Genomic DNA, 12,205 nt, shown 5'->3' with positions numbered 1-12,205 from the left:
ACTGCAATTAGATACAAAGACTTCTGTTACAAAGTTGCATAGTATAAGCTCTTAAAATAAATTAGACAAAGTAGACTAGCAGCACAAATACATAATTTATATCTTTCCCTCTCCCTGCCCCAACATCCATAGTCACCTGTGAGTCCAGAGATCACCACCTCCAAAAATTAATATACCGCATTGCTTTTTCACCAGCAGCACATTTTCATTTCACAAAGCTTTCACTTGTATGAATTAGAATCTGTTGTTTCAGGAAGCTCTTGAATTCCTCAGTTTACCAGGGAATGGTAATAGCACCAGCAGTACAGCCCACCCTCATGGTTCAGTGAATGGCAACAGGAGCACAGGTCCACTAGAGGCTTTCCTAGCTCCCTGCCAAATACATGTAGTTTCTTGGTCCCTTGTCCCCCTCAAATTGTCTATTTTAGTCTGTGATGAAGGATAATATTTTAGGCATGATAACAGACACAACCAAAGGAACTAAATTCAATGAACATAATTCCACAGTGAGGTCAAAAGAGAACAGTTTACTGGATTAAAAAAATAGTTCAAATGAAAGCTGTTGATTAAGAGCCAATTAAAAAGCAACTTGCCTAAATCTTGTTACCCATGATGAGAAACGAGGCACCTTACATTCATAGCTGCTAGAGAAGCAAACCTTTCCCACCACCACGTTTAACAAGGTCCGCTTTAGAGTTGCTGGTCTCTGAATTTTGTTCTTTTTCACTCCTTCTTTGGTCGACCTTTGAAGGTATCCATGACATCAAGGACTCCAAAATACTCCATAAGCAGAACATTTGCTTTCACTGGTAGAATGCTGTAATTTAGAAGCATTGAAGAACAAGATTAAAAGGAACAAAACAGACATATAAAAATGGTGCAGTTTTATCACAGAATTAGTTCTACCTGGCTAATACTGGCAAAGGCAGTAAACTCTCTAGAATATAGATCCACAAGTCCTATCAAAATATCCATTACACTCATTTGGCAGCCTAAGTTATTAGATAGATCAGTATCCCAACCTGGCTTACAATAGAGTCAGAAGTGCCACAAATGCTGGAGCAAGACACCAGATAGGTGTTGGGTTAATGGTTGGACTCAATGATCTTCAAGGTCTTTTCCAACCAATGATTCTCTGAGATGCAGTTACTAAGAAGCAGGCCCAGTCTCTATAGCCCACAGTAACACTGCACTCCAGTGGAGTCACCAAGTCACAGTTAGGCATTTCAGTCATTGGTCTGTGATAGGTCTATTGGTCCAAGGGTAGACTGAATCCCTAGAAACAAAAAAACCTTCCAAAATGTACAGAACTTAATGAAAATTCACACCAACAACTAGAACCCTGGTTTTTACTTTTAATCAAATGTGGCTGAAAAATCCCTGGACAGAAAAGAGAGGAAAAGAAGGAAAGATATAACCTACCTTTTCAAAGCAAAAAAAACATAAAGGATGCGTGGTATCAGCAACATTTCTTGGTTCCGCCGAACAGCAGTGATTATCCTCTCAGCCACATAGTCTGGATCCAGATGGGGAAGCACATGTGGCCACCTGAAAGAAAACATTTCTTACTATATTTCTTACAAATTGTTTTGGATTCACATTTTACTCAAAATAAGTCTCCATTTTACAGTTATTCAACAAAGAAAAAAACCCAACAAAAACCCCAAAAGGCCCCAACAATGAAATAAACATCACAAATCCTACAAACAACAGAACCTTCATTATGTTAGGAGTGAGTGGACACTGTTATTTTCCCTCTGTATTATCACTCATAAAACAAATCAGAGTCCTAATATGAAGACACACCAGTCTTTTATTTGGCTTCTAAATTTTGTCATTATACATGCATACTGAGCAAAGCTATGCTACCAATTTCAGGAGGTGAATGGGGGTTTAGAAACCAGACAGGACAACTGGAGCATTTCGCTTCTAGGGAGGGAAGGACACAAATGTTTCACATTTCAACTTAAATGAACAGGTTAAGTACCTAAGACCTTTGCTGTTTGGGTTGCCCAGTCACTGCATAGCACTGTTAACACCCATCTGAAGCCCTAAAAATAACATAAGCAGAGAAAATCCTAGCTTGTGATTTTCATAAAGGAAATACGGATACATAACATGCTAAACATGCAACTTGCACAAAAACCTCACTAGACTTTACTCACGTGTTCTTAACACCATCAAACATTCCTGTGTTTATGACGTAAGGACACACAATTGTGGTTTTAATACCAAACTTTCTCAGACATCTCATCTCTAAATCAATTGACTCTGCAAAACCAACTGCTGCAAATTTACTTGCACAGTAATCTGTAAAATAAAACATTAATTATAGTTAAATATTTAAATTTACAAACTAAACTTTGTTGAAAACTGTTAGTCTGTTCAGTAGAGAACAGGGATAAAACTTTGCTCTAGTATGACTAACTAGCCACCTTCTTCTTCTTTTACAATGTACAACAGCACACTATAGTATAGAAATTATATATACACAGTACCTGTAGGAAATGACTGTCCTATAATAAAATACTTCACAACAGAATAGGAACTGGTTTTGGGATTAGGTTACTAATAAAATTTGCCTTCGATGTGATTCATTCCTTTACATTTCCTCTCCTAAATTAGCTTTTGTTCTAGACTGGCAGACAGAGGGTTTCTCATTGCATCCCTGCTATCACTTTTAATTTACTATTGTTCCATAGAAAGTGATAGTTATCTTTTCATACCAGACCTTATCTTTGAGTTTCAAGTTGAAACCACATAAGAGAGTCTTGAAAACCTGAGTTTGATGCGTGAGATGTGAGTGCATGAATTCAATTTGTCCTCATTATCACTGCCTTGAAAGCTAAATTTCTTTTACTGTTATGTCACCTTATTTCATTTTCCTCCCCCTTTGTGTATGTTCTCCAGAAATGCCTTCTGTGTTCATAGAATCATAGAATTTAGGGGTTGGAATGGACCTTACAGATCATCTAGTCCATAGCCTCTCTGCCATGGGCAGGGACACCTCCTCACTAGATCAGGTTGCTCAAGGTCTCATCCAGTCTGGTCTTGAACACCACCAGGCTCAGGGCAGCTACCACGTCCCTGGGCAACCTGTTCCAATGTCTCACCACTCATAGTAAAAAGCTTTTTTCCAATATCTAACCTAAACTTCCCCTCCTTCAGTTTGAACTCATTCCCCCTGTCCTGTCATTGTGGTTCCCAGCAAAGAGTCCCTCTCGGGCTCCCCTGTAGGCAGTTGCCATCACTGCATGGGTCCTCTTGAACAAATGGCTGAGAGACAAATAATGCAAAATGAGGTATCACACCTCTGGCTCTATACTGCATCTGGATTTTGTAGCTCTGCTTAGCTTGAGAACATTCACAAAAAAAAAGTGGCCTCTTCCCTATCAAATATCTGCAAGTTAACCTTAATAACACTGAGGTTCTCAGTGTCCAGACTTCTGCATGGGTTCTAGATATTCTAACTGCCTTGGCAGAACAACCTATTTCAAGGTAGTGCTAAGCTTCTGAAAATCTCTTTTGAAAGAAATGATCTATTTTAGATCAGCTGCTTTGAAAGTGTGACTGTTTGTTCTACCTATATGGAAAGATCCAGAAACTTGAAATTAGGGATTTTATTTTTTTTAATCATGAGTACTGACTGCAGAACTTAAATGAAACTAATTAGACTATACACTTAGACAAGTGAACATTAGCTTTAATAAACTACCTGCAAGACGATTGACTCCAAACAGTCCCGCAGAGCTTGCAATGCTAACCAAGTGTCCATGGTTAGTGGCAATCATGGCTGGGAGGAAGGCTTTGTAAGTCTGCAATGTAAGTCAGAGTTGCAGTGAAGCATTTTACCAATTAAGCTACATGCTATAATATTTTAAAGGTGTTTTTAGAAAAATTCTCCCTAGTTTAAATAGGCTTTCCCCCTTCTGTTATGGAGAAGGGGGAAATGTGTGTATACGGAACTTGTTGTTTGAACCCTAACATTCAGCTGTTTAAATAGGGACTTTCCCAGCCCCACCAGTACTACTAAAAAGACAGATGGTAACTTGCTAGTCATGAAGTTTCTTTCAGCTCATCACTTCAATGCTTCAAATGAGAATTAAGTGTTCACTGCAAATTTTTTAGAACAGGAAAAGAATTGAATTTCGTCCTTTCTTTCTGTTAAATTCATGAAATCTTTGCAATTACATTTTTTATAAATAAACTAAAACATGTTTTAATATCTTCATTACAATCCTTTATGATAGAAACACCATAGAGGTGACCTGCCTTCCCTGGAAGAAAGAAAAAGCACATTAGGTTACACATTTTTGACAAAAGCTCTACTTGTTATTAAGAGCAGTATCTGGACATGTGGTACTTCTTAATGAAACTATTATAACCCCAAAACAACTAATACACTAACAGAATGGAACACTTCTGTTACTAGGGCAGCAACTATTAGGCTGGGCCTGCTTCATGTCAGTTAATAGTGAGATTATGACACATGATTAGCCTCAGAATTTAGCAGATGGTAAACTTCAGTTCTTAGTAGTAATTCTTAATACGGAACAGTTTTGCTTCCACCTGCCTACACCAGAGGTTCCCAAAGGATCCATTTTTCCGCCCCTTTTTTATTTTACAGACACCCAGGCATAGAAAGTAATTCCTTGTATAATTTCTGACTGAACTTCCAAAGAGCTACACTTCCCTGCATGTTTTCTGTAATTCCAAGAGGCAAAATTAACACTGAAAACATGTTAAAAGGATGGTTTTGCATGTATATGCAAAATAAAGGTATTACCCAGAAGTGTGCCACTGTGTTCACTTCCATGCTTTTTTCTGCAAGTGAATCTGGAGAATCAACAAACCTCTTCCCAGTTACAATACCAGCATTGTTGACTAGGATGCTAACATCACCAACTTCTTTTTTAACCTAAAAAAAAAAAGCATCAAGATATTGTGCAATAAATACAAGATATACTTCAAGTATTATATATGAAAACTTAAAGAGAAATACTACACATTTCAAGTAAGTTGAACTTATGCTTGTTATGGATCCAAACACCTCAGGTTCTTGCACATTCTCACCTGATGCCTTTTTAAAGCTGATCTGTCAACTGGACTTTCTTTGGAGATGTGGAACCCAACAGCTCCACACAGGCTTCTGCCTTCAGCACCTCTTTCTGGGGACAACTGTCCAGGTCAGTCTCTACTGCAGAGCTTAACTAATGCAACAAGTATTTTCCTACAGTAAGTCCATCTTAAAATGAATGAGCAATTCTGTACCAGAATCGGGTACACTCTATCCCCGAATTTTGGCTAAAAAATAATATCTATACATTTAATTCAGTAAGAGAAAGTATAGTTATCATTTTAGCTTCAGACTGAGAATGTTCATGAACAGACTCACTCAAGAGAGCACCTATAGGCCAGGTGCTACAAAGATATTGTGCCAGCTCTCAAAAGGAGAATGAAAATATTTAACATAGTCTTTGAAATAGTTTATTGATCTGAGCTACTTGAGGAAAAGGAAATGAGAACTCTAAGTGTCATTTAACTTGTGACTTCCAGATCAAGTGCTAAACACATGTTTTGGAAAATCATGTTGGTTTTATGCCATCTTGCCATACAGCTGCAGACCACAGCAACTTAATTTCTTAATGATGTTTCCTTTGCTAGGTGCCTATAGTGACTGGAGAAAGACTAACCAGAACAGGTAGGCTAGCCAGTATAACAGGAAAGAACTAAAGGGTAATTTATCACCTATCCTTTATTCTAGCTTAACTTTCTCATCTTCCTGACAGTTTTTCCAATCTTGTACATGTTTGTTAACTTAGCAATGGTTCAAAAAACCAGAAAGCAGCCTTGATAGGATTATACAGAATAGCTTCTATGCCAAATTCACCAGCCGGAGCCCCCTCTCCACCTCACTCATTGCTCAAACATTCTTGTCTATTTCCTTCTCAAAATGTTATCCTGTAACAATTTCAACATTCTAAAGCAGCAACACATGATCTCCATAGGCTGTCTTAGACAAGCTTTTCTAGTCACCAGCCTGATTATGCACCCTTCATCACAAGTTAAAAATAGTATAGGGTCACAAATGCAATAGTAAACGATATTCTAACACTGCTTCATGTCAGATGATCTAGCAATTCTGGAAGCCTGGACTAGTACCTCAAATTTACTCTTTGGGGCAAATAAATACCTGAATAAGTGGTCATGCTTCTTTTGTACAAACAAAAGATGAACAGAGATATGGGATGTGGTACATATATTTTATAGCTTGGTGACTGGGGCATTCAGGTTAGATGGGAGAAGGGGATAATAAACACAACAATTATCACTCCATTTCTAACTGGTGGCAAAAACCTGAACCACCTCTTCCTTTACCACCTGGCTCTTACCTAGTCTTACAAAATATATTCATATTTTGGATGGAATTCAAAGCAAGTACTTTCTTGCAATCCAGACAAATAATTCCAGCTTTACAACATCTCTGTTCATGCTGCTTCCCTACTAACTAGATGTGGCAGCTCTTTCCTCAGCAAATTGGCTGGTTTAATTCACGTCTCCCCTCAGCTTTCCCCTGTGCATGACAGTGCCAAGACACTGAGCCCAAGCTTTCCACACACTGCTTTGAGGCCAAGTACAATAGACCTTTATCAAGACTTTTCTTTAGCTATTGGAGGTGGAGGATGTGTGCAGAAATAATGCCAGCTTTTAAGAGTTCTAAACTTCTTGATTGGTGCAGTGCAGGAAATTGTGTTCCAGGTGGTTTAGGCCTCAGAAAAGCAAGCATTATGCAAACAGCTGATCTGGTTAAACATTTTTCAGGTATAAACACCATTTCTAGGTTTTTTCTGCATTTATATTTTTGCCTTTGCAAAGGAGTATGCAACTCCTGTGATTCCCAGACAGCATCCCAAAGCACCTATTTTCTAAAAGCCATGAACCCCTCCACAGCTGCCTACAAGAGGTAGTGTAATATAGGCAGCATGAAATACCACCAGGAAATGTGCTTCTACTGTTGCTCCTCTACATAGGAAAGAAGATTCTTGGAAAACTGGAAAACTGACTGTAAATGTCATCTTGACTAAAAAGCAAGAAAAAACAGTGGATAAAGTAAAAAAGCATCATGCAAGAGAGATCCTGAAAGTAACTGTGAGCCAAGATGCAATTTTGCAACACAATAATGAGGAAAAGGCTTCTGTTTCCTCACGAGTAGGAGGATCAAAACCCAGAGTTACTTCCATCTTTTAAAGTCCTGGATTCCTAAAGTTCCTAAAGTTTAGCTGAACTTGAGGAAGGGGTAGGTCAGAGAAGGTCACATTCTGTGAGGAGTTGGGTAGTTCTGAAACACGGACATTAGAAATAAATTAAGCTATAGCTCTAGATAGCCAAAGGCTATCCTTCATCCTGTTGGTACAGGAAAGGTACAAGGACCTCACATGTGCAGGCAGGGCTCTTTCATTTTCTTCCTACTGAAGTGACTTTTTCCTGGTGTCTCTGTGTGGCTGATGAAGCAGCCACATACATTTCATTTTGGCTTTGAGATTGTTTTACTGGGAGCAAAGTTTTCAACCATATCCTGCCCTGCCTGCATGAATTTAGTTCCCCAGAGTCTTGCAACACTCCAAGTCATTGCATGAAGCTGAATCACCAGAAGGGGAAAAAACAAAACCTGGAACAACGCTGTCTCATCTTGCAAAGGCTGATGCTGAACATTATGAGCCAAAGTCTACTACACTGCGTTAGGTAAACAGTGGCACCAAGCACTAAATACTACTAAAGTTTCTTTTGTCACTGATAAAATGGGAAAGTTTTCAGCATGATTCTACGTTGTCACCAGGACATGGCATTTCTGAAATAACAGTAGTAGGATACTTTCTTCTATGTGAACGAGCAGGAGAATTTTGGTGGCTCAGCTGATAGAATTGAACTGCTGACAGAAGGTTGTAAGTGAGGGGTCATGCACTGAGACCCTATCACAATTTCTTCACTCCTGTTTAACTCTGTGACATCCTGAACCTGTGTCACACACAGATCTATACCCTCTTCTCGTTTTTTCTATTTGTCCAAAAAGGCTTAGGTACTGCTTTTCCCCATGGGACTGAAGTGCTAGACCTCAAGTCCTCAAATCTGAAGGTTATTTTTCACCTTTTTCATTCCAGTGTCCTTCACACAACAATACTCCTTCCTCTAGTCCTCCCACTTCAGCAGAAAGCACAGCTACAGGCCTGCAGAGAGACATGTACTCTGGAGGGACAGCAGATGTCCAGCTCAGCTGGTGTAATGGAGCTGCAAGGGGGACCAAGGATGACCAGCATTACTGGTCACCAATAGCACCAGCCTCTGACAGGCTGCAAGTAATGCACAAGCTACACATATCAGAAAGTTTGTTGTAGTCATTTTTGCACAGACAGAAAAGGGCAGAAGGCTAGAAATTCTTAAAGAGAACCAAAACAATATTTCAGCCAACAGATGTTCCTGAAGACAGCAAAACTTTTTTTTTTTAAAAAAAATTCATCCTCAGGCAAACACTCATGGTGGAAACTTTTTAGTCCAACAGTTAAGTTTAGCAACATTTTCAGCAAACAAGAACAGGTTGTTATAATGGAAACTGTTAAGCAATCTTCACTTTTGGACATTCTACCAGTCTGCCCAAAATATCCAACCAAATGCTATGTTTACAAAGCTCTTCTAAGTGAAAGAAAGAAATATTTAAGACATCAAGAAACATTTACTGATTCTGATAAAGTAAGTCTGCAAAAATCTATTCACAGCCATGGAATTATTTGAAATTTGCCTAAGCAGTTAATCCTTTTTACAATGTATGGTCTTTAGGATTTGCTTCTGGTAAAAGGCTGCCAGAACTTAAAATACTGCTTTAGCTTCAATAAATTGATTTTCCGCACTTCACGAGTAAGTGCTTGCTCAGTAATTGAATAAATGAATGAGAAGCTACCCAGTTGAAATGAGCTACTGAAAGAGAATCAGATCTTTTCATTTTTTTAAGGAATAGAGATACAAACAAGTCAACTCTAAAAAACAGCATTCTTGAAATAGGTAGCAGGCACAATACACTGGAATAAATTAACTTTAATCTCTTGCTTTGATGCCACTAAAAAACTTAATGGTACATCATACACACGTGTGTGCACTCATCTTAGTATAGTGTCAAAGCCACAAATAAGATACTTTACCTGATCAGCTACTCTGTAGACATCCTGCCTTTTGCTACAATCACAGATGTAAGAATGAACTCTCACTGTTCCATTTCTTCTGGCCAGTCTAACTGTCTCCTTGAGCCCCTCTTGATTAATGTCCCAGAGAACCACTGTGGCTCCAAGGTTGGCAAACTTTAATGATAAGAGTCTTCCAATGCCACTTCCTGCTCCTGTTATTAAAACTATTTCACCACTAACATTCTTCTTCCATTTAGGTACAACCAGGAACACTAATGACTCCAGTAAGTAATAAAGAAAAAGTCCAATCACTCTTAATGTTTCCAGGAAGAAGTTCATCTTGAGGCTAGTTCTTCAGATACCTGATATAAAAAAAAAAACCAAAACCCAGAGATTTATCAGAGAGAATAAACCTTAGAGAAAATGCAAAAACATCAAGATCTCAAAACTGAAACACATTTCCTAAATATTTTCTCTAGCTTGCTTTTGAGTGTTGTTTAAAAAATATATATATAGGCTTACACCTGCATATGTGACCCATTTGTCCTTTTTCTGCCTCATCTCCAGGTTGCTCCTACTCTCCTCCAAGGATGCAGTACACAATTCATTTACCATTTAGCAGAAGTAGGAAATACCCACCCTCATCTGCTTTATAAATTCCTCACCTCACATTATGGGCTAGTACTTTAGGTCAGGTAAAATTCTCCTTTTAGGACCACAACTTTTTTCTTTTTTTTTTTTTTTGCTTTGTAGCAAAGCTAGATGCAAACCAAGTCAGTTTAAACCCTGCTGAAAACCCACAAGCTGTGCTTCAGAAGACAATGTGTTTCTAAATCTCCAAAACACACCAGGTAAATTACTAACTGTCACTACTAGCTTTTTTCGACTACCTGTACTACAGTTATTGAGGAGAGTCTGCTTTCACAGTTGAATACAGTGCTTCAAGAAAGCACTGCAAACTGTTGAGTTTCTTCTTTTCACCTCCCCCCACTTGCATTATGCAAATATCATAGGCTTGAATCATACCATTTCAGGTATATTTTTAACCTCTGTACTCATCCCAATAATGTTGACACCAAGCAGGCATTCAAGCCCTTGGATGAATGTTATTTTATTTCCCAGTATACAAATGCTATGCAAGAAATGCATCCTTGGCTAAAGCAGGTTTTAATTTTAAGCTGAGAAGCAAGATATTAATCCTTCATACTGCAGTTAGTCAAAGGCAGAGCATGCTGGCACTTGCACTTCAACCTTTAGCACTACATGCCCAGTTTGATTACATCTCTTAGTTAACATTGCTATCTATGTGTATAGGTAATCATGTTTGACAAGAGCCAGGAGATAAATTACCTAGTTGTCTGCTACTGTGAGCAAAGTTCATGAAATTTAGCATGTGGACACACATATGTTATAATGAGACTCAGGTTTTGTACATGGGAAACAAGGCCAGTCCTGAAAAGAGATAGGACACTGCTAGAACAGAACTACTTATTTCAAAAAGTTTTCAGGACATCTCAAAATTATTCCCATAACGGAAAAACATTTGTCAAAAACAGTGGGCAGGAAAATGAGTTCTTCTCTCTGAAGAAGTCATAGGGTGAATGCTTTCTATTGAATACTTTCTATTCTTCATTCTCATCAAAATATGAGAAAATGTGCACAGAGGCAGTAACACTACTAAGAAATAGAAGAAATATCAAAACAGTGCTGGAACATTTTTCTAGAGCCAATATTGACATTTCCTGTAGTAGGCTCTTGTAGCTCTAGAGCTGCTAGGTATAAGCATATATACTAGCTACTAGATATAAGCAAAACCAGAGCAATAAAGGAAAAGTATTATTAAATTTCATGTACATCAAAAAACCCCAAACAACAAAACATCAAGTTTTTGGAAACACAAGTTTGTTGTTGAATCTAACACAGAAGCAACAAATCTTTAAAATAAATGCAGTTGCTGAATTTTACTTAAGTGCATTAAACTGGTGCCATCAACATCACAGCCTCCATTTGCCTGAAAAGGGACCTGTCTCCGCAGTAGATAAGAATGTTAAACTTAATCCCTATGAAAAACTAAGAAAGGCAATTTCTTTCACACAATTTGATCTAACCCCAGTTTGGAATTTCTAACAGTAATTATTTAAGTGAAATAATCAGGCTTGTATAGGACAGAGGCACATTAGATCTTTCAGAGAAGTACTGACTTTCACTTAGAGAAGTAGAGCCATTTAGGCACACAGGCCACAAGAGACTTCCTGTTAAAGCACCAGCTCTGCATCCTTCAACAAGACACTTAATTTCCACTGACTCATCTCTCCCCTAACCCAACTTGGACAGGGACAGGAGTCCTCCATTCTCACTCAGTCACTGCATTAGTGCTGCTAATTACACCAGCTACTACAACCAAGCATATCCCTACAGACAGTTAAATTTGCCAACTCACTTGGTCGATTTTGGCTCCTCAACTAAACCGAGCAGGGATGTATTTACAGGTGAACCAACCAACGGTGCCTTTTGCACACATAAGATTGCAGATAACTTCTGATGCCATGTATTGTTCTTTAACATGCCTACATCCGTACACACAAGTGTGGAGGGCTTTTATGTGGCAGTAAAGTATCAGAGGTTTTACAATGGCCTATCAGACAGATTTTAAGTGCAGGTAACTTTGCACAGATGTGCAAACGCTCACAGCCAAAAGGCTCTTGCAAATTTGACAGGCTCTTAAAGACTATCATTGCTCACGAATCACATGGGCAGGCTCGAGTCTGGCAGCTAAACCGCAAAACACCTCTGCTAGCCGGAGGGGCTAAAGGTTGATGACACAATCACCCGAGCAGGGTTTGGCAAGCATGAATTTTTCTCACTGTATCGGGAGGGCCGCGATCCCACAAAAATACAGCGGCCCAAGGGCTGAGGTGTATCAACACCTTCCTCACAGTTCGGAGGATGCCGAACAACCTCACTCTCACTCGACACGCCGCGCCTGCTAACCCGGTCAGCACCGCGAGAAACCCCCGAGCAGCTTCCACGGG

General features: G+C 38.9%; 1 protein-coding gene across 1 annotated transcript; it reads right to left on the bottom strand.

Annotated features, from left to right (window-relative positions):
* Window positions 1–723: 723 nt before the first annotated feature.
* Window positions 724–9,534, bottom strand: SDR16C5 (short chain dehydrogenase/reductase family 16C, member 5). The gene is made up of 6 exons (XM_009083221.1): window positions 9,192–9,534; window positions 4,787–4,918; window positions 3,716–3,815; window positions 2,166–2,310; window positions 1,423–1,548; window positions 724–817 (listed from the first exon to the last, which is right to left on the bottom strand). Exons 1-6 carry the CDS (start codon window positions 9,510–9,512, stop codon window positions 724–726), a joined length of 918 nt encoding a protein of 305 aa, XP_009081469.1. The 5' UTR covers window positions 9,513–9,534.
* Window positions 9,535–12,205: the final 2,671 nt, after the last annotated feature.

The sequence above is a fragment of the Acanthisitta chloris genome, unplaced genomic scaffold (genome assembly GCF_000695815.1).
Source record: "Acanthisitta chloris isolate BGI_N310 unplaced genomic scaffold, ASM69581v1 scaffold45549, whole genome shotgun sequence".
In the NCBI taxonomy this organism is placed as follows: Eukaryota; Metazoa; Chordata; class Aves; order Passeriformes; family Acanthisittidae; genus Acanthisitta; species Acanthisitta chloris.
This window is presented reverse-complemented; position numbering and strand designations above follow the sequence as displayed.

Excerpts from the sequence above, each read along its gene's own strand:
- SDR16C5 (XM_009083221.1), bottom strand. The coding sequence starts at position 9,512 with ATGAACTTCTTCCTGGAAACATTAAGAGTGATTGGACTTTTTCTTTAT. Across the intron at positions 4,919-9,191 it reads TCTACAGAGTAGCTGATCAG|GTTAAAAAAGAAGTTGGTGA; the intron begins GTAAAGTATCTT and ends TTTTTTTTTTAG. Across the intron at positions 818-1,422 it reads GTTTTTTTTGCTTTGAAAAG|CATTCTACCAGTGAAAGCAA; the intron begins GTAGGTTATATC and ends TCTAAATTACAG.